We start from the raw sequence: 22,057 nt of genomic DNA, 5'->3' as shown, positions 1-22,057 counted from the left end.
AAAGTACCTTTTTGCTTGTTTACAGATAGGGATTCAGAGTTGCAGCACATTCTCTTCCTTTGAGACTACTCTTTGTCAGGTTCAACTGGGTTCATATTTCAAATGGTTCAAATGGGTTCATATCTCAAATGGTTCAACTGGGTTCATATCTCAAATGGTTCAAATGGGTTCATATCTGAAATGGTTCAAATGGGTTCATATCTCAAATGGTTCAAATGGGTTCATATCTCAAATGGTTCAAATGGGTTTGGTCTACACTTGGCCTAAGGTTCCCCTAAAGACTTCATAATATTTTGCCGGTAGGTAATTTTTTTTAAAAAATCTCCTCTCTGTGTTATTGCCACCTCCACCCACCTGCTTGACCCCTCTGGCTCTACAGGAAGACACAGGTGAGTAGCTCTGTTACCTCATCACCTCTCTACAGGAAGACCTCTGTTAGCTCATCACCTCTCCACCTCTACAGGAAGACACAGGTGGGCCGCTCTGTTACCTCATCACCTCTCTACCTCTACCACACACACTCTCCACAGCCATTCTGACTCACCCTCTCTCTCCCCCCCTCCCTCCATCTCTCTCTCTCCCCCCTCCCTCCCTCAATCGCTCTCTCTCTCCCCCACGTGTCACAGCAGATAACCAGCTAGCGGTCTGTATGAGTAAGCATCAGTCATGCAGGATTCATCTGTGTGACTGCAGACAGTAGACAATAGTCCATTTAATAAGGCATTTTAAGTGGGATTCTGTTTTAGTTTAAGGAACTTACTCATAGGGCGGTGCACAATTGGCCCAGCGTTGTCCGAGTTAGGGTTTGGCCGAGGTAGGCCGTCATTGTAACTAAGAATTTGTTCTTAACTGACTTGTCTAGTTAAGTAAAGGTTAAATACATTTTAAAAATGATGGTTGTCTTTATTTGCTCTTTGAAGTTGTAAACAGCATTAATGTAGTTGTAAACAGTATTAATGTAGTTGTAAACAGTATTAATTAAGTTGTAAACAGTATTAATGTAGTTGTAAACAGTATTAATTAAGTTGTAAACAGTATTAATTAAGTTGTAAACAGTATTAATGTGGTTATAAACAGTATTAATTAAGTTGTAAACAGTATTAATTAAGTTGTAAACAGTATTAATGTGGTTATAAACAGTATTAATTAAGTTGTAAACAGTATTAATTAAGTTGTAAACAGTATTAATGTGGTTATAAACAGTATTAATGTAGTTGTTAGCAGTATTAATTACGTTGTAAACAGTATTAATGTAGTTGTAAACCGTATTAATGTAGTTGTTAGCAGTATTAATGTAGTTGTTAGCAGTATTAATTAAGTTGTAAACAGTAATAATTAAGTTGTAAAGAGTATTAATAAAGCTGTAAACAGTATTAATGTAGTTGTAAACAGTATTAATTAAGTTGTAAACAGTATTAATTAAGTTGTAAACAGTATTAATTAAGTTGTAAACAGTATTAATGTAGTTGTTAGCAGTATTAATTACGTTGTAAACAGTATTAATGTAGTTGTAAACAGTATTAATAAAGCTGTAAACAGTATTAATTAAGTTGTAAACAGTATTAATAAAGCTGTAAACCGTATTAATTAAGTTGTAAACAGTATTAATTAAGTTGTAAACAGTATTAATTAAGTTGTAAACAGTATTAATGTAGTTGTAAACAGTATTAATTAAGTTGTAAACAGTATTAATTAAGTTGTAAACAGTATTAATTAAGTTGTAAACAGTATTAATTAAGTTGTAAACAGTATTAATAAAGCTGTAAACAGTATTAATTAAGTTGTAAACAGTATTAATAAAGCTGTAAACCGTATTATTTAAGTTGTAAACAGTATTAATGTAGTTGTAAACAGTATTAATAAAGCTGTAAACCGTATTAATTAAGTTGTAAACAGTATTAAAGTAGTTGTTAACAGTATTAATTAAGTTGTAAACAGTATTAATTAAGTTGTAAACAGCATTAATGTAGTTGTTAGCAGTATTAATTAAGTTGTAAACAGTATTAATGTAGTTGTAAACAGTATTAATTAAGTTGTAAACAGTATTAATTAAGTTGTAAACAGTATTAATGGCATTCTAAACAGTATTAGTGAAGTTCTAAAACGTATTAAGTTGTAAACAGCATTACTGTATTTGTACACAGCATTAATTAGGTTGTAAACAGTAGTTGTAAACAGTATTAATAAAGGTGTGAACCTTATTAATTAAGTTGTAAACCATATTAATGTGGTTATAAACAGTATTAATGTGGTTATAAACAGTATTAATGAAGTTGTATATTTACTCTATAGGAGGAAGAGGAGGAAGAAGAGGAGTAAACAGTGAAGACAGACAGGCTCCCAGTAGGCTCTATTAAGGACACAACAAGAGAACACCGAGGCCTCTTTAACAAGACTACTGTACATCATGGGGAATAGGAGACTGGTTATGGTGCACACAAATTGAAAATGAGTGTGTCTCAAAACACGTTGTTGAATCATGAGTGTGTGTGTGTGAGTGAATGAGTGTGTGTGTGTGTGTGTGTGTGTTATGCTGTGCACACAATACAGTATATGCCAAATTAACACTGATTTCTTAGACTGAGGCTTGAGTTTATTTCTAGATCTATTAAATGTACAGATCAACCTACCTATACAGCTTTTTGTAAGAACTTCACAATATGTTTGTGTGTTGGACAAGAGGTCCTAAAGGAACCAAACATGCTCAATAATTGTTCTTACATAATATTGACACACTTCCAGGTTCCACACTGTGTACTTGTACTCCAAAGTATGCGGGAGTTGTGAGCCATCTTGGTCCCCATTATCATCATGCCTATCTCATCAAGCAGGCCTCCCCAAAGAACAGAATTTGCCAAGCACCAATGATCAGAATAAATCAACTATGCACAACGCCCGTTGGTTCTGCAATAAGGCTAAGCTAGACATGTTTTGATATGTATGTAAACCAACTAGCTACACACTGATTTGAGCGATGAGAAAATGATCATGACTGGTTCTGTGCCTTTAACCGGCAGATTGCAGAGGATTGCGTCTCCCTCTGTCACACTCACAACGGTCGTCTATGATCCCTATAACCAAGGAGATGCAGTTGTGTTATAAAGGACTTGTCATTTGACTTTAAATAATCACAGCCGTAACAGTATGGAATGATGACATTTCCGTTGGTTATAAATATTGTAGCTATAACAACCTTTGTTTAATGTGCGTATAGGCTTGCTGAAAGAACCATCACTGAAAAATATATATTAAGCTATATGAAAACATGTTGTTATGTTATTATAACATAAAAAATGTAATTAAATGTTATTATGGTGGAAAGTGATGGTCTGTTTATTAGAGTATCTTTAAACTTAATGAGGTTAGTGTCTATTTTAATAGCCTATCCATTGTAATATGTTGTTCTTTGTTCAACGTTTCTCGGCTCCATAGCACAGCAGTCTATGAGGCAGGGAAGTACACAAGGGAACCCACTGCACAGACAATAAATACTACAATGTAAGACATCACCACGCACGCAAGCACACACGCACGGACAACAAAATAGGCTATCCTATCTCCTAGCATCGTGTCATGAATGTAACAAAAGAAAAAAAGCACACGACCGGCCAATTGTCACCCCACTTCAGCACCAAAAAACACATTGATGGCCAGTAATTGAACAGGTAGCCAAATTAATCAATAAATACCCGCTGATGTTTTCCGAAGTAGGTCCGTAAGATTTTTTATTCCCTTTTAGATTGTGTCAATCCCCGTGTGGCCTCAATATCGGGCGTCGTGCCGTTGTTAAAAGACCACCTGCTAAGGTAAATTGGATGGAACAACCATTGGACCGGACAGTCGGCATTGCCTCTCCGTTGTCATCGGGTACATTGGAGACTGCGAGATGCTCTTTCCCCCTGGAGACTAGTCGTGGTCCAGACACCCAGTTGTCACGCCCATCTCTCTCTAGCGCTGCTCTCCTTTGGTAAAAACTCAGTAGTCACACGGATCCACCATCGCCCACATTAATGCGTCTCTGCAGTTGGTCAGGATTCCGCGACTATTGCGTAAGGCCGTCTTCAGATTCGCACAACGTGCTGGCTCCAGCTATTTGCTGATTCCTGCGCGTGGTACTTGTACTGTACAGTAGGTAAACTACTGTAAAAAAGGCGCGCTTCAGGCAGGTACAGTAGCATTGGCAGTGTGTAGATTAGTCTGTGTGAATGACATTTTTTTTTAAAAAAATTCAGAAACACCTCACTGCTCTATATTCTAGGGAGATATGATAAGTGGCTGTAAATTTGAAGAATGAGCAAGCTGTTGACTTGCTGAGAAACATATGCTACCTTTCCCCAAGGCAAAAAAGGTAATTTCCTGCTACTTATGGGTAAATATGTAAATTAAATTCATAATAATGTTTTTTATTTATTTTTTAAGTAGGCCTAGAATAAAATTAAGAACATTTGCATGTAGAGTTATGATTTTCGTTAGCTTAATAAAACGTGAAAAAAATGAATAAAATGCTCTAATACAAACATTCCTTAATGTTTTTTTGTTAATTGACTGTCATTACGCTCCTATTATACAGTCCTAATAATCCACTGACATTCGAATGTGTCACGGGAAGGCGTGCGTCTGACGCCACATGATGACGTTAAATTACAGCGCCCAGGATATGTGAGCGAGCAAGAACTGACATTTTTCTCAGCTCGTGTTTATGAATATTTTTTCACGAATTAAGGTGGTCAAAGAATTATCACACCACGGCATAATATCTTTGTTCAAACACAACCATTGACTCTGTACCCTCGCCATGGTAGAGGATGACGATTTAACGCCAAATCTTATGTCAAACCAAATGTGGAGCAGCAATGGCGAGTTTGTCCCTCCTGACGGAATATGCTGGGTGTCTGTTCTGTCATGTTTGCTGCTTGCCTGCTCCTACGTTGGGAGCTTATACGTGTGGAGAAGTGATTTGCCAAGGTAAGCCTCGTATTTCTTTTTTTTCTTGATTCGTAGAAGATTCTAAAAACATACGGAAGTGGTAGTTTGCCAGCTTGTCGGCAGATAACTATCTAGCATGGCTTTCGTGCAGGGTAATTCCATGGTAACGGAATTACGCCGAATCTCCGTTGTTTCACTTAAATGTATGCCAAACCAAAAACATCGATTTCAAAGTTGAACAAGCCATACTACTCTGAACAATTTACATAGTAATTTCAACAAAAAAGCCCAAAGGCCAGCAGATGGCGTTATTGAGTCGTTTACATATAATTAGTGGATTTTCTAAAGCATACTGGAAATTAAACTATTTTCTTTTAAATAATTCGTCATTTAGTTACAGTCTAAAGCACTTATCAGAGAGACCTGCCTCGATTCTGTTCTTTCTTCTGCTAACAAATGGGAAATGATTAAATTCAGAATTGCCATCACTACTGGTAAAATGCCTTCACTACTCGTAAAATGCTAGCTCAGAAAAGATTATCCAAGCAGATGGATATTATTGTTGATATTAACAGGCTGAGCAATAAACTTGATATAAATGAAAATGAAAAAGCAGAGCTTGCTAAATGCCAATGTGATCTGGATTACATATATAACAATAAGGCACAGAGTGCGGGGTGGCAGGTAACCTAGTGGTTAGAGCGTTGGGCCAGTAACCGAAAGGTTGCTAGATCGAATCCCCGAAATGACAAGGTAAAGATATGTTGTTCTGCCCCTGAACAAGTCAGTTAACCCACTGTTCATAGGCCATCATTGTAAATAAGAATTTGTTCTTAACTGACTTGCCTAGTTAAATAAAGTTTAAAAAAAGGGTGCCTTGATTTGTTCAAAGGCCAAATGGATTGAAAAAGGTGAACCCCCCAACTTATTTCTTTAATTTGGAGAAGAGTAGGCAGACTAGGAATAGTATTACATCCATTTATGTAAATGACACTATATCTGATTATCTTGAAGTGATTAATAAGAAAATACTCTTTCTACAGTTTACTACATCAATCTCATCTTTCAGAAGGCGACTTGGATTCATTTTTTGATTCAGTTAATAACTCTGGCCTATAGAAGAAAGGTTTAAGAAACTTGTGATTCTGATATAGATATTACGGAGTTGGACCAAGCCATTAAACACATGCCTATAGGTAAATCTCTTGGACCGGATGGTCTGACTCCTGAATTCTATTGACATTTTTGGCCTGATATTAGAGAGCAATTTTTTTCTGTCTACAAAGAGGGTATTGCTAATGCTATCTTACCTCCTTCTTTGAGACAGGGACTAATAGTTCTTATACCCAAACCAAAGAAGAACTCTGTTAACCTGGACAATTGGAGACCAATCACGTTGTTGGCAACTGACTATAAGTTACCCATGTCTATGTCAATAGGCTGAAAAAAGGCCTTAATTATATAATCAGTGAAACTCAATCAGCCTTCATTAAAGGAAGGAGTATCCATAACCATATACGATTGGTTTTAGATATTTTAGATTACTGCGAGTTCATAGAAGATGATGGCTTTATATTGTTTTTAGATTTTTTAAAAGGCTTTTGTGACACTTTAGAACAACTTTTTATTTAGAACTCTCTCTACTATTGGGTTTGGGGAGAATTTCTGTAAAGTGATGATGAATAATGATATTAGCATTTCGGTGGCTATGAGTAATGGCACATCCAATCGTTTCTCTATTGCTAGAGGATTTAGACAGGGTTGACCAATCTCCACTCTTTTATTTATTTTAGCCACATATTTACTAGCTGTATTTCTTAACAAATCTGAGATTTTAAAAGGGATCTGTATTTTTGGCAAAGATATAAATATCAGTCAATTTGCAGATGATACTTCCCTTTTCCAAAAGGATAGAGCGGCTATTCCCTTGGCTATTGACAGCATCAAGACATGTTCTATGGTCTTTGGGTTGACTCTCAACCTTAACAAATGTGATCTCATGCCAATTCATTGCTGTGACTCCATCGACATTGCCTGCATAGCTTTAAAAGGAAGTTAAATATTTAGGAATTGTTATCACTAAAAACGTTTCAGATAGAGAATCTTTAAACATCGATAATAGGATGAATTCCATGAGAGTTCAATTAAGTCAGTGGCAGCAACGTGATATGTCAATTTTGGGTCCTATTCTTTTGTCCAAGACAGATGGTTTATCTAGAATCATTTACCCAAGTCAGTCCCTTTTTCTTCTAGTAAAATAAAACATGTAAATTCTGTTATATTTAGATTTGTTTGGAGGAATAAAACACATTATATTCGGAAATCACTATTAGTGAAAGACTATGATCGGGGATGTTTACTGGCTATTGATTTTGAGTCGTTAGTGGGTGCTTTTAGAATGAAATGGTTGAAATGATGTCAGTCTAATCCTACCTATACGTGGTATCATATCCTTAACAGTCTGTTTAATAAACTTGGTGGACTTGAAATCCTAATGAAATGTGATTTTGACCCTCCAAAATTACCTGTGAAATTGTCTGTTTCACCAGCAAATGTTAGTTTTCTGGAAAATGATATTCAAGCACAATTTTACCCCCCACAAAACATTGATTTGAAATAATATAGTTATTAAAATTAATAGGAAATCCATTTTCAAAGTCCTTTGGTTTGACAAGGGTATTCATTTTGTATGTGATTTGGAAGACAAGTTTTTGTTGTTTGATGAGTTCATTGGTAAATTTCAGGTTAATATTACTCAGAGAGAATATATGAAGGTTTGCAAAGCAATTCCACTTCCTTGGACTTATTAAGAACATTTTGTTATATTATGAGGTTGTTCTCTCTTTTCCAAGTTTACAAATTAATGACTTGAATCTTTTGGATAAAAAAATGCAACAATAAGTCGATACAATTGGCAGTTAATGAAGTCAATTTTGGTGATTATAATTCAATATATTGCTATGGAAGTGACAGTCCCATGCTATGGAAGTGACAGTCCCATGCTAGGGAAGTGACAGTCCCATGCTAGGGAAGTGACAGTCCCATGCTAGGGAAGTGACAGTCCCATGCTAGGGAAGTGACAGTCCCATGCTAGGGAAGTGACAGTCCCATGCTAGGGAAGTGACAGTCCCATGCTAGGGAAGTGACAGTCCCATGCTAGGGAAGTGACAGTCCCATGCTAGGGAAGTGACAGTCCCATGCTAGGGAAGTGACAGTCCCATGCTAGGGAAGTGACAGTCCCATGCTAGGGAAGTGACAGTCCCATGCTAGGGAAGTGACAGTCCCATGCTAGGGAAGTGACAGTCCCATGCTAGGGAAGTGACAGTCCCATGCTATGGTCAAAAGCGACTACCTTTTACCTTACTTGTCCAGTTATCCCAAAAGTTAAAGAAACGAATTTTATGTTTTCTTCCATCTACCCTGTTAATGATTTCTTGCACAAAAGATTCAATTTTGACAAAATGCCTTGTTTTTTGTTCCTCTGATCCAGAATCTATATAGCATTTATTTTTTTAATGCCGCCATTCTAGTAAACTATGGATTGAAATTAGGGATGCATGATATATCAGTGAACATATAAAAAAAGGGAAACTCTGCTTCATCATTCATTGAATCAGATGGCTCATTCATCACAAAACCCATATGTTTTGTTCTCATGTTCTGAGCAAAGAACATAAACGTTAGCTTTTTTTACATGGCACATATTGCACTTTTACTTTCTTCTCCAACATTGTGTTTTTGCATTATTTAAACCAAATTGAACATGTTTCATTATTTATTTGAGACTAAATAGATTTTATGTATTATATAAAGTTAAAATAAAAGTGTTCATTCAGTATTGTTACAGTATTGTATTATTACAAATATATATATATATATCAAAATCGGCCGATTAATCGGTATCGGCTTTTTTTGGTCCTCCAATTATTGGTATCGGCGTTGAAAAATCATAATCGGTCGACCTCTAATATTGACTGACCTTCATGTCTTAAAGTAATGATGGACTGTCGTTTCTCTTTGCTTGTTTGAGCTGTTCTTGCCATAATATGGACTTGGTCTTTTACCAAATAGGGCTATCTTCTGTATACCACCCCTACCTTGTCACAACACAACTGATTGGCTCAAATGCATTAAGAAGGAAATCAATTCCACAAATTAACTTTGAACAAGGCACACCTGTTAATTGAAATGCATTCCAGGTGACTACCTCATGAAGCTGACTGAGAGAATGCCAAGCGGTCCTTGTACCTAGCATCGAGCATGGTGGTGACACAGTAAAGAGGCTCAGAGAGAATGCCACCGAATCGCTTGTTCACAGCCTCTTGTAGAGTACTTTTGCAAGTTTTAACTCCACGGTATGTGTGGGCAGTTTTGTTGAGCAGGCATTTCAATGCCATGACAGAGGGTATCACGTCTGCTGCAAACGCAGTTGATTAGCTTATTTCTCGAGTCAGTTGTTCGAATGGAGCTAGGAGTGTTCATGTTTCCAAGTATCAAACGTTCTCAAATGCCATTGAAATGGCTGCAGCGGTATGAGAACCAGCACATTCTTGAGCAATACAGCTTTCCTCAGTATGAAATCCTTGTCGACCCACTGTGCTGTCAGACTCAGCATGCTCATGGGTCTGACATCGCTGGTCCAAATGTCAGTCGTGAAGCTAATAGCAGTGACGCCCATAGCAAGTAGCTCATGGATGTGTGTTTCAGCAATATTGTGTATCTCCAGTAGAGCAATCTGAAAAATAGCGCCTACTTGGTAGTGTGTACTGGGGCTCGAGGTGTTCGACCAGTCGGCAAATACCAACATCATCCACGACAGAGAACAATAAGTGTGATTGTCAATGTAAATTAATTTCATTATCTTGCCGTTAATGGATTTCGCCTTTTGAGTTGTCTCGCTGAAATTTTCTTACGCTTTCAAATGACTGTTGGAAGTGTGCGCTTAGTATTTTTCTGCTTTTGTTCTGTGTAGCGCTGTACTTTTCATGCCGTCATTACGCCATCTACCTACCTTATATAGGTATGCACGTCAGCTTTGACATCGATTTTTCACATCGCCGTTAAACTAGACATTGTGCCGATGTTAGCATTTTTAGCTAATATCGTCCGATTCCGATATGCTTACCAATATATCGTGCTTCCCTAGTGCCTAGTGTTCCATTATTAAAGATTAGCAAGGCAGGCCCTGTTGTGTGGTCAGGTGCCACAAAGAAGGACTTGGGAAAATCACAACTGGCCCAGGACAGCACGGCTGGCTCTTAAATGTACATGTACAGCTAACATTAATCATATGCATGTCAATCCATCATGGTTCAATGTAGAGGAGAGATTCACTAGCACACAGTTCGTATACCCATGTATACGCCACAACACATGCCACCAGAGGTCTCTTCACAGTCACCAAGTCCAGAACAGACTATGGGAGACGCACAGTACCTCATAGAGCCATGACTACCTGATGCAAGCAGTAGAATCAGATTTTTTTTAAACAGATAAAAATACACCTTATGGAACAGCGAGGACTGTGAAAACTCACACACACATACAAACACACTATACACACATGTACACCTGGATAGTGTGTAGTAGAACACTAGTGACCGGAGAGCACACACTTATTGTATTGTGAAATCTGTTGTAAAATGTATTTTAATGTTTAAAAGTTGTAATATAATGTCTATTACTGCCTTCATTTTTGCTGAACCCAAGAAAGAGTAGCTGCTGCCTTGGCAGGAACTAATGGGGATCCATAATAAATACAAATGGTGAGAAGGTGGAATAAAGCGGGGAAAATATGCGTACTTTCTTTATGAAACAACATTTTCCACCACCATGCTAGAATAGCTAATGCTAGTCCCAGATGTTGCGTATCGCGTTCAGCCAATCAGGTTGCAGCCACTATTTATTTTGAAACTATCAGACTAGGGGTGGAAGCTTATTCATTATGTAAACCGTTTAAGAACCAAACAGAGCAAACGAAACTGGGAGGGACCTTCCTGAATTTGTACAATAGAAACTGCTATGTTCATTTTCTGTTTAGAGTGAACAGTGGTGTATCTGTACTTTACTATTTATATATATTTTTAAACTTTTACTCCACTACATTCCTAAAGAAAATATGTAATTTTTACTCCCATACATTTTCCCTGAGACCCAAAAGTACTAGTTACATTTAGAATGCTCAAGCAGGACAGCAATATGGTCCAATTCACCCACCTATCAATATAGAGCATTGTCATCCCTACTGCCTCTGATCTGGTGGTCTCACTAAACACAAATAATGCGTTTGTAAATTAAGTCTGAGTGTTGGAGTTTGCCCGTCTGTCCGTAAAATAAATTTAAAAAACAAGAAGATTGTTCTATCTGGTTTGCTGAATAAAAGGAATTTGATGTATAGCATTTACTTATACTTGATACTTTTACCAAAGTATGACAATTTAGTACTTTTTCTATCACTGTATTTAAGTACATTTAAAACCAGATACTTTTACTCAAGTAAACTTTCACTTTTACTTGAGTCATTTTCTATTAAAGATGAATTGAAAGGCTAAAACAAACCATGACATCTTCTAATATTTAAATCCGGTCTACACCTGTTGTATTCAGCACATTTGACAAATAAAATGTGGTTTGATATGTATTGAAAGGTGCAATATGCAGAAATCTCTCCGCCGTTTCCTGTTTGCTAAATTCAAGTAGTTCAACCTAAATGTCAGTTTGTGTCAAAACAAGCAAGTATAGTGTAGAGAATCATTTGTACCTTCTAAACCACTGTGAACTATATTTTCCTTAACCAAAAAAATAGTGTTTGAAGCTGGTGTACAAAACCGAAAGTAAAAGATGCCAAAACTAAACTTTAGAACGGGAAGCATAGAAATAGAACAGATCTATCACTTTTTTGACTGGTTTTCAATGAGAATAACAGTGTTGCATACATTCCCTTTGGACAGTAACATGAAATGACTCAATATCTCCATCTGCCGGCTTTTGTTCTAGTGCAGATGCAAAGTTTGGTAACAGAATTACTGTAACATCTCCCAAATGTCTATTCTCAATCAATCAATCAAGTTTATTTTATATAGCCCTTCGTACATCAGCTAATATCTTGAAGTGCTGTACAGAAACCCAGCCTAAAACCCCAAACAGCAAGCAATGCAGGTGTAGAAGCACGGTGGCTAGGAAAAACTCCCTAGAAAGGCCAAAACCTAGGAAGAAACCTAGAGAGGAACCAGGCTATGAGGGGTGGCCAGTCCTCTTCTGGCTGTGCCGGGTGGAGATTATAACAGAACTATGCCAAGATGTTCATAAGTGACAAGCATGGTCAAATAATAATCATGAATAATTTTCAGTTGGCTTTTCATAGCCGATCATTAAGAGTTGAAAACAGCAGGTCTGGGACAGGTGGCGGTTCCATAACCGCAGGCAGAACAGTTGAAACTGGAATAGCAGCAAGGCCAGGTGGACTGGGGACAGCAAGGGGTCAACATGCCCGGTAGTCCTGACGTATGGTCCTAGGGCTCAGGTCCTCCGAGAGAGAGAAAGAAAGAGAGAAGGAGAAAATTAGAGAGCCAAGATTTTCAAAATGTTCATAAATGACAAGCATGGTCAAATAATAATCAGGAATAAATGTCAGTTGGCTTTTCATAGCCGATCATTAAGAGTTGAAAACAGCAGGTCTGGGACAGGTAGGGGTTCCGTAACCGCAGGCAGAACAGTTGAAACTGGAATAGCAGCAAGGCCAGGCGGACTGGGGACAGCAAGGAGTCATCATGCCCGGTAGTCCTGACGTATGGTCCTAGGGCTCAGGTCCTCCGAGAGAGAGAAAGAAAGAGAGAAGGAGAGAATTAGAGAGAGCCAAGATTTTCAAAATGTTCATAAATGACAAGCATGGTCAAATAATAAATCAGGAATAAAAGTCAGTTGGCTTTTCATAGCCGATCATTAAGAGTTGAAAGCAGCAGGTCTGGGACAGGTAGGGGTTCCATAACCGCAGGCAGAGCAGTTGAAACTGGAACAGCAGCAAGGCCAGGTGGACCGGGGACAGCAAGGAGTCATCATGCCCGGTTTGCCGTGACGTATGGTCCTAGGGCTCAGGTTCTCAGAGAGAGAGAAAGAAAGAGAGAACGAGAGAATTAGAGAGAGCATACTTAAATTCACACAGGACACTGGATAAGACAGGAGAAGTACTCCAGGTATAACCAACTGACCCTAGCCCCCCGACACATAAACTACTGCAGCATAAATACTGGAGGCTGAGACAGGAGGGGTCAGGAGACACTGTGGCCCCATCCGATGAAACCTCCGGACAGGGCCAAACAGGAAGGATATAACCCCACCCACTTTGCCAAAGCACAGCCCCCGCACCACTAGAGGGATATCTTCAACCACCAACTTACAATCCTGAGACAAGGCCGAGTATAGCCCACAAAGATCTCCACCACAGCACAAACCAAGGGGGGGCGCCAACCCAGACAGGAAGATCACGTCAGTAACTCAACCCACTCAAGTGACGCACCCCTCCTAGGGACGGCATGAAAGAGAACCAGTAAGCCAGTGACTCAGCCCCTGTAATAGGTTTAGAGGTAGAGAATCCCAGTGGAGAGAGGGGAACCGGCCAGGCAGAGACAGCAAGGGCGGTTCGTTGCTCCAGAGCCTTTCCGTTCACCTTCACACTCCTGGGCCAGACTACACTCAATCATATGACCTACCGAAGAGATAAGTCTTCAGTAAAGACTTAAAGGTTGAGACCGAGTCTGCGTCTCTCACATGGGTAGGCAGACCGTTCCATAAAAATGGAGATCTATAGGAGAAAGCCCTGCCTCCCGCTGTTTGCTTAGAAATTCTAGGGACAATTAGGAGGCCTGCGTCTTGTGACCGTAGCGTACGTATAGGTATGTACGGCAGGACCAACTCGGAAAGATAGGTAGGAGCAAGCCCATGTAACGCTTTATAGGTTAACAGTAAAACCTTGAAATCAGCCCTTGCCTTAACAGGAAGCCAGTGTAGGGAAGCTAGCACTGGAGTAATATGATCAAATTTCTTGGTTCTAGTCAGGATTCTAGCAGCCGTATTTAGCACTAACTGAAGTTTATTTAGTGCTTTATCCGGGTAGCCGGAAAGTAGAGCATTGCAGTAGTCTAACCTAGAAGTAACAAATGCATGGATTAATTTTTCTGCATCATTTTTGGACAGAAAATTTCTGATTTTTGCAATGTTACGTAGATGGAAAAAAGCTGTCCTTGAAACAGTCTTGATATTCTCTTACCAAATGTATCTGTTTTTATAAAATATTCAGTGTAAATTGTTAAAATGAGTTGTGCATAGAGTTATATAGTTTGTTAAACTTTGAAATCAATGGTTTGTGTTTGGTATACATTTTAAAGTATTTTAAAACATTTTAAACATTTTGAGTCTTAGTGTAATTCTGTTACCATGGAATTTCCCTGCAGCAGTCTGCTAGCCTTTCATTATTTGCTGATAAATTAGCAAGCAAACTTAACCAGAGGGCTTATTTGTTTAGTTTCCTGCTTAACTGCAGTGTTCTTGCTCCTTGAGGTGCTGGTTTGTTTACAAAATGTAATGTTGACATGTGCATCTCCTGTGTGTGCATCACGTGCCTGCTCCCAGGGACCACCCGGCCGTTATCAAGAGGCGCTTCACCAGTGTCCTGATCGTGTCTGCCTTGTCGCCTGTCTTCGTGTGGACATGGAAGGTATACACTGGTGTGATGGTGAGTCTCTACGCCGCGCTGTCTCAGCTATAGGCCGACTGCTATAGGCCGACTGATATAGGCCGACTGCTATAGGCCGACTGCTATTAGATGACAAAGTTCATGATTGGAAATGACAGCGGAGTCTGTGTTGATGCTTTCAAGTGCCTTTGAATAGCAGTCTGCTGTAGTTTTATATGGGGAAACAATGGGTTATATTAGCTTAGTGCATCACATTTACCTAATGTATTAGAAAAAGTAGAGCAGCTTACGCCAATACAGTACATCTACACCGTAGCCAGCTTTCCAAGAAACCTCTTGCCCTGGCCTATAATGGACTTGATACATTGCTTTCCATTTATCTGGGCACAGATGCATGACACAACCAGTTCCTTTAAGGCTGGGGCCCAGGATAACAACTGATTACAGCCTATTTCCTGGTCTGTTCATGGAGTGTTATGTTATGCTATACACATGAGAACATTTCCATGAATTCCATCACTACTTCTCTTGTTCCCCTATAGCCCGGCCCGTCGTTGCTGGCTCTGATGGGCATTCGCTTCGAGGGCCTCATCCCAGCCATCATACTGCCTCTACTGCTCACAATGGTAACAGACACACCAGACTGTTGTAGATATACTTTTGGTATTGTCTGACCTACAGTAGTTAACCTCTGACCTTTGCTCTGGTAGGTTCTGTTTCTTGGCCCTCTCATCCAACTGGCTATGGACTGCCCCTGGGGCTTCATGGATGGGATACGAGTGGCCCTTGGTGAGAGACTGTCTAGAGATGATTATTCACACAATATGGTTATTACTGCGTTATCCTGGAGACCATCTCTCTCTCTCTCCCCCTCCCCCCACTCCAACAGACCCATTGTTCTGGGCTCTGTGCCTCAGGGACATGCGCTGGCTGAGGAACCAGGTGGTGGCCCCTCTGACTGAGGAGCTGGTGTTCAGGGCTTGTATGCTGCCCATGCTGGTACCCTGCGCCAGCCCCTCCACTGCCATGTTGACCTGTCCCCTTTTCTTTGGAGTAGGTAAGTCCCATCAACATACAGCACCGCGGGATCGGCTAGATCTGGTTTGCATTTAGAAAAATCTGCTTGCCTCAACTGCATTGAACAAATAATGTATTGGATTTAGCAGCATTTCATTCCATTACATTAAAGGGGCTGCTATAATTTATGTGTCATGTCAGTTAATGTCTGTGCGAGTCAATACGAACACCATCTGCCATTTTGACCGACATAAATATTGATGCAAAAGCTGTACTGCACACCAGGGGTGCTACAGCTGCAGCCAACACACACAGTGCATTCGGAAACTATTCAGACCCCTAAACTTTTTCCAATTTTGTTATGTTACAGCCTTGTTCTAAAATGGATTAAATAAATACAAATCTCAGCAATCTATACACAATACCCCATAATGACAAAGCTAAACAGGTTTTTAGAAATGTTTGCTAATTTATTACAAACAAAAAAGCGATACCTTATTTACATAAGTATTCAGACCTTTTGCTATGAGACTCGAAATTGATCTCAGGTGCATCCTGTTTCCATTGATCATCTTGGATGTTTCTACAACTTGATTGGAGTCCACCTGTGGTAAATTCAATTGATTGGACATGATTTGGAAAGGCACACACCTGTCTATAAATAAGATTCTCTGGTCTGATGAAACCAAGATTGAACTCTTTGGCCTGAATGCCAAGCATCACGTCTGGAGGAAACCTGGCACCATCCCTATGATGAACCATGGTGGTAGTGGCAGCATCATACTGTGGGTATGTTTTTCAGTGACAGGGACTGGGAGACTAGTCAGGATCGAGGGAAAGATGAACGGAGCAAAGTACAGAGAGATCCTTGATGACAACCTGCTTCATAGCACTCAGGACCTCAGACTGGGTCGAAGGTTCACTTTCCAACAGGACAACATGGGAGTGGCTTTGGGACAAGTCTATGAATGTCCTTGAGTGGCCCAGGCAGAGCCCGGACTTCAACCTGATCGAACATCTCTGGAGAGACCTAAAACTAGCTGTGCAGCAACACTCCCCATCCAACCTGACAGAGCTTGAGAGGATCTGCAGAGAAGAATGTGAGAAACAGTACAATACAGGTGTGCCGAGCTTGTAGCGTCATACCCAAGAAGACTCAAGGTTGTAATCGCTGCCAAAGGTGCTTCAACAAAGTACTGAGTAAAGGGTCTGAATACTTATGTAAATGTTGTATTTCAATTTTTATTTTGTATAAATTAGCAACAAATAAAACTGTTTTTACTTTGTCAATATGGGGTATTGTGTGGAGGGAAAAAACAAATGTAATGAATTTTAGAATAAGGCTGTAACCTAACAAAATGTGGGAAAAGTCCAGGGGTGTGAACACTTTCCGAAGGCACTGTAGTTTTGTGTGTCTTGACTCTTGACTAATAATTTTCATGCAAATGGAACACCTGGCATATCAACGCAAAGCGAGAGAGAGAGAAGCACTCTGCTTTTCTCTACTAGTTTTTGGCCTTCGCTAAACTCATTTAGGTGCTTTGAGCATCTGGACATAAATCCAATCTATTATTAATGTTATAATTGATATTATGATTATTATTCATATTATTGTTATTCTTCATATTATTATTAGTATTCATAGTATTATTCTTCATATTATTATTCATATTATAATTATTCATCTAATTATTATTCATTCATAGTATTATTATTCATATTCTTAATATTATTATTATTCATATAATTATTGTTTTGATTCATATTATTAATATTACAGGAAGGCAGTAGGCTTAAACCTCTGACCTGATATGTTCTTAATAATATAGGAGAAAACGAGACGATTTTCAGTCAGACCAACTGTCCTCAACTGCCGCTGGAAAGCAATGTTTTTTTCTGCCACTAAAAAATTATTCAAACGAGTTTTAGCTTGATACATTGTTTTGAAATAATGAACCCGTAGCTCTCACCAGTACTGCAAAAATTATGCCTGTGAAAGTGGTAAACGTGGTAAACAAAATGTAAATGGAGAATACATTTGGATGATGACATCATTAAAAAAAAACTCTGTCCTTGATGTCGTATTTTTTGGGCCGGAAACTCTAAAGATGTTGTCTTCACAGCTCACTTTCATCATGTGATCGAACTGCTGCGATTCAGACAGGGCAGTGTGTCTGGGATCTTTCTCGCTGCAGGTAAGGACCAACCGATTAGCTTCAGCTTTTCTACTTTGTCTCCCATGTGGTAGATGGCTCCTGTAGCCTAGCTATGTGTTCTTCGTTTCCACTGACGGTTAAATAGACTGTATATGATTATTAATGGTTTGTGTTAATGTTTGTGTTGCAGTGTTCCAGTTTTCCTACACCGCTGTCTTTGGAGCTTACACTGCCTTCATATTTATCAGAACAGGTGGGTACTAGCTACACTACATGACCTACATGAGGTCTCTCTGGGTCTGTGGGTACTAGCTAGGTCTGTCTGGGTCTGTGGGCACTAGCTAGGTCTGTCTGGGTACTAGCTAGGTCTGTCTGGGTCTGTGGGCACTAGCTAGGTCTGTCTGGGTACTAGCTAGGTCTGTCTGGGTCTGTGGGTACTAGCTAGGTCTGTCTGGGTACTAGCCAGGTCTGTCTGGGTCTGTGGGCAATAGCTAGGTCTGTCTGGGTACTAGCTAGGTCTGTCTGGGTACTAGCTAGGTCTGTGGGTACTAGCTAGGTCTGTCTGGGTCTGTGGGCACTAGCTAGGTCTGTCTGGGTCTGTGGGCACTAGCTAGGTCTGTCTGGGTACTAGCTAGGTCTGTCTGGGTCTGTGGGCACTAGCTAGGTCTGTCTGGGTACTAGCTAGGTCTGTCTGGGTCTTTGGGCACTAGCTAGGTCTGTCTGGGTACTAGCTAGGTCTGTCTGGGTCTTTGGGCACTAGCTAGGTCTGTCTGGGTTCTAGCTAGGTCTGTCTGGGTCTGGGGCACTAGCTAGGTCTGTATGGGTCTGTGGGTACTAGCTAGGTCTGTCTGGGTCTGTGGGTACTAGCTAGGTCTGTCTGGGTCTGTGGGTACTAGCTATGTCTGTCTGGGTACTAGCTAGGTCTGTCTGGGTACTAGCTAGGTCTGTCTGGGTCTGTGGGCACTAGCTAGGTCTGTCTGGGTCTGTGGGTACTAGCTAGGTCTGTATGGGTCTGTGGGTACTAGCTAGGTCTGTCTGGGTACTAGCTAGGTCTGTTTGGGTCTGTGGGCACTAGCTAGGTCTGTCTGGGTTTGTGGGCACTAGCTAGGTCTGTCTGGGCCTCTTTGTGGTCAGATTGGTAGGTGTGTGTGTGTGTGTGTGCAACCATTTTGTCACCTTGAATATTTCTATCTACCTAATATTGGTTAATATTTCTAGCTATTCTTTTCTCTCTGTCCTCAGGTCACCTGGTGGGACCGGTGCTGTGCCACTCTTTCTGTAATCACATGGGCTTCCCTGCCCTGAGCACGGCCCTGGAGCACCACCACCGCTTCACCATCCTCTCCTGCTACCTGCTGGGGGTCCTCCTCTTCCTCCTCCTCCTTTTCCCCCTCACAGACCCCCTCTACTACGGCCTGCCCACCCCCGTCTGCACCCTGGCCTCTGTCCCCAGCTCCCTATGCATCTCCTGATCCCACGCCCACCCACCACACACACCCATCTGTACTTGATGGACCGGTTTGCTGATTCTACCACCCATCAGCAGCCGAAAGGAGGAGCGGTCCAAGTGGTCCTAGCACTAGGGGTGTTTTAGCTCTTCGGTCATGCCTGCTTGGATGGGCTCTCTCTGGGGGGAGGTGGGAAGTGTTAAGGCTGTGTCAGGTATGGACATTCAGTACTATCGGCTGTCTCTACTATGTATGCTGCTAGGGGCAACAGGGTAACTTAGACAGCCATTCCCTATGTTCAGGTTACATTGGCGCTCAGTCAGTCAGTTAGCCAGTCAGTCAATATGTGGTCTGTAGTGTAGACTTAACAAAGGAACCGTATCTGGCCAAGACGTGAGGCGCTGTAGTAGTAAGACATTTTGGTGGTCAATAACATCAGTGTTTTCATCTGTTCTAGATGCTGAATAAGAGTTATTTATTTACACATCTGCATGTTTCTATACTGTAGTGTTTTATTGGAGGGGGATAGTTGGGTTCTTACAGTTGGTCTGTAGTTGTCCAGGATAGTTTAGCCACGGTTCTCAGTCTTCCTCTCAGGCTTTTAAGACACCAGACGATTGGTGTTTGGCGAGATCACAAAGTGTACAGTCTTTACCCAGCCCTGAATCCAGTCATTCACTCTAGTTGTCGCTCATTCCAAGCATCCATTCCAAGTCATGCCGATAGAAGCCTATAATCACCAAGCTAACATTACCATTCTTAGGGCCAGGAGTTTTTCCCTGACTATGTGAACCTGATCAGGAAAAACTCTGGGCCCCTACCATTCGCTGCACAGTTTGACCTTTTACAAGGGTCATCCATGTTCATGGCTCTTTGTTCTAGAACTGCTTTTTTATTTGAGCGATTTGAAGGGGGAAGTACCTTAAGGTGGGATGACGGACACTTAACCCCCTTAAGGGTCTTGAACCCTTGTAAGACTCAGGTGTACTGTAGTCGTATGTAGGTTTGAATGCTATCTAACCACTACTTTGCATGCTGCTATATGTTGCAATATGGTTGTCAGACAAGATGACAGGTATATATTCTTCTACAGATGGACACACACACACACCAAGCTACAGTGCAATTGGAATGTATTCAGACCCCTTCACTTTTTCCACGTTTTGTTACGTTACAGCCTTATTCTAAAATTGATTAAATATTTTTTCCCCCTCATCAATCTACATATAATACCTCATAATGACAGAAAATATATATTTGTAATTTTACACATTAATTACACATAAAAAAACGATACCTTATTTACATAAGTATTCAGACCTTTCGCTATGAGACTCGAAATTGATCTCAGGTGCATCCTGTTTCCATTGATCATCCTAGATGTTTCTACAACTTGATTGGAGTCCACCTGTGGTAAATTCAATTGATTGGACATGATTTGGAAAGGCACACACCTGTCTAAATAAGGTCCCACAGTTGACAGTGCATGTCAGAGCAAAAACAAAGCCATGAGGTTGAAGGAATTGTCCGTAGAGCTCCGAGACAGGATTGTGTTGAGGCACAGATTCCTGTGGCATTGAAGGTCCTTAAGAACACATTGGCCTCCAATTTTGGAACCACCAAGACTCTTCCTAGAGCTGGGCAATTGGGGAGAAGGGCCTTGGTCAGGGCGGTGACCCAAGAACCTGATGGTCACTCTGACAGAGCGCCATAGTTCCTCTGTGGAGAAGGGAGAAACTTCCAGAGGACAACCATCTCTGCAGCACTCTACCAATCAGGCCTTTATGGTAGTGGCCAGATGGAAGCCACTCCTCAGTAAAACGCACATGGGACCGCCCGCTTGGAGTTTGCCAAAAGGCTCATAAAGGACTCTCAGACCATGAGAAACAAGATTCTCTGGTCCAATGAAACCAAGATTGAACTCTTTGTCCTGAATGCCAAGCGTCACGTCCGGAGGAAACCTGGCACCATCCCTACGGTGAAGCATGGTGGTGGTGGCGGCAGCATACTGTGGGGATGTTTTTTAGTGGCAGAGACTGGGAGACTAGTCAGGATCGAGGCAAAGATGAACAGAGCAAAGTACAGAGAGATCCTTGATGAAAACCTGCTCCAGAGCGCTCAGGACCTCAGACTGGCGCAAAGGTTTACCTTCCAACAGCACAATGATCCTAAACACAGAGCCAAGACAACGCAGGAGTGGCTTTGGGACAAGTCTCTGGCACAGCCAGAGCCCAGACTAGAACCCGAACAAACATCTCTGGAGAGACCTGAAAATAGCTGTGCAGCGATGCTCCCCATCCAACCTGGCGGAGTCTGAGAGGATCTGCAGAGAAGAATGGGAGAAACTCCCCAAATACAGGTGTGCCAAGCTTGTAGCGTCATAGCCAAGACTCGAGACTGTAATCACTGCCAAAGTTACTTCAACAAAGTACTGAGTAAAGGGTCTGAATACCTTTGTAAATGTGATATTTTATTTTTAAAACAATTTATTTGACAAGAAAAGTGTACTTGTTTTTGCTTTGTCATTATTGGTTATTGTGTGTAGATTGATTGGGGGGGGGGGGGGGGGGGGGACTATTTAATCCGTTTTAGAATAAGTCTGTAATGTAACAAAATGTGGGAAAAGTTGAGGGGTCTTACTACTTTTCCAAATGCACTGTATTACCCAAAAGAAGGTAATGTACAGACACAGACAGTGTTACATCGCAATGCTAACTCACTCACTCACCGCAAATGATACTTTGCGTTGTTTGTGAAAATACATGTTATTTACTTGACCAGGCTGTGACCATTGTAGTCCATTGCACTATATAGACAGG

The 22,057-nt window shown here is 40.7% G+C and overlaps 2 protein-coding genes across 2 annotated transcripts in view; one reads left to right on the top strand and one right to left on the bottom strand.

Annotated features, from left to right (window-relative positions):
• The window catches only part of peli3 (pellino E3 ubiquitin protein ligase family member 3), a 21,800-nt gene extending 17,832 nt beyond the window's left edge, over positions 1 to 3,968 (bottom strand). The window contains exon 1 of the mRNA XM_038995441.1: positions 3,690 to 3,968. The gene's annotated coding sequence lies outside the window, so the exon portion shown is untranslated. The remainder of the gene's footprint in view (positions 1 to 3,689) is intronic.
• Positions 3,969 to 4,658: 690 nt separating this feature from the next.
• On the top strand, positions 4,659 to 20,616 carry rce1a (Ras converting CAAX endopeptidase 1a). Its single transcript, XM_038995440.1, has 8 exons — positions 4,659 to 4,965; positions 14,554 to 14,656; positions 15,160 to 15,243; positions 15,328 to 15,406; positions 15,507 to 15,674; positions 17,758 to 17,829; positions 17,981 to 18,043; positions 19,033 to 20,616. The coding sequence occupies exons 1-8, from the start codon at positions 4,796 to 4,798 to the stop codon at positions 19,260 to 19,262; spliced, it is 969 nt and encodes a 322-aa protein (XP_038851368.1). The 5' UTR covers positions 4,659 to 4,795; the 3' UTR covers positions 19,263 to 20,616.
• Positions 20,617 to 22,057: the final 1,441 nt, after the last annotated feature.

Source organism: Salvelinus namaycush, chromosome 6 (assembly GCF_016432855.1).
Source record: "Salvelinus namaycush isolate Seneca chromosome 6, SaNama_1.0, whole genome shotgun sequence".
NCBI classification, from domain to species: Eukaryota; Metazoa; Chordata; class Actinopteri; order Salmoniformes; family Salmonidae; genus Salvelinus; species Salvelinus namaycush.
This window is presented reverse-complemented; position numbering and strand designations above follow the sequence as displayed.

Coding starts and splice junctions, on each gene's coding strand:
- rce1a (XM_038995440.1), top strand. CDS start 4,796: ATGGTAGAGGATGACGATTTAACGCCAAATCTTATGTCAAACCAAATG. Junction 15,407..15,506: donor TGGGATACGAGTGGCCCTTG/GTGAGAGACTGT, acceptor CCACTCCAACAG/ACCCATTGTTCTGGGCTCTG. Junction 17,830..17,980: donor TGGGATCTTTCTCGCTGCAG/GTAAGGACCAAC, acceptor TTTGTGTTGCAG/TGTTCCAGTTTTCCTACACC.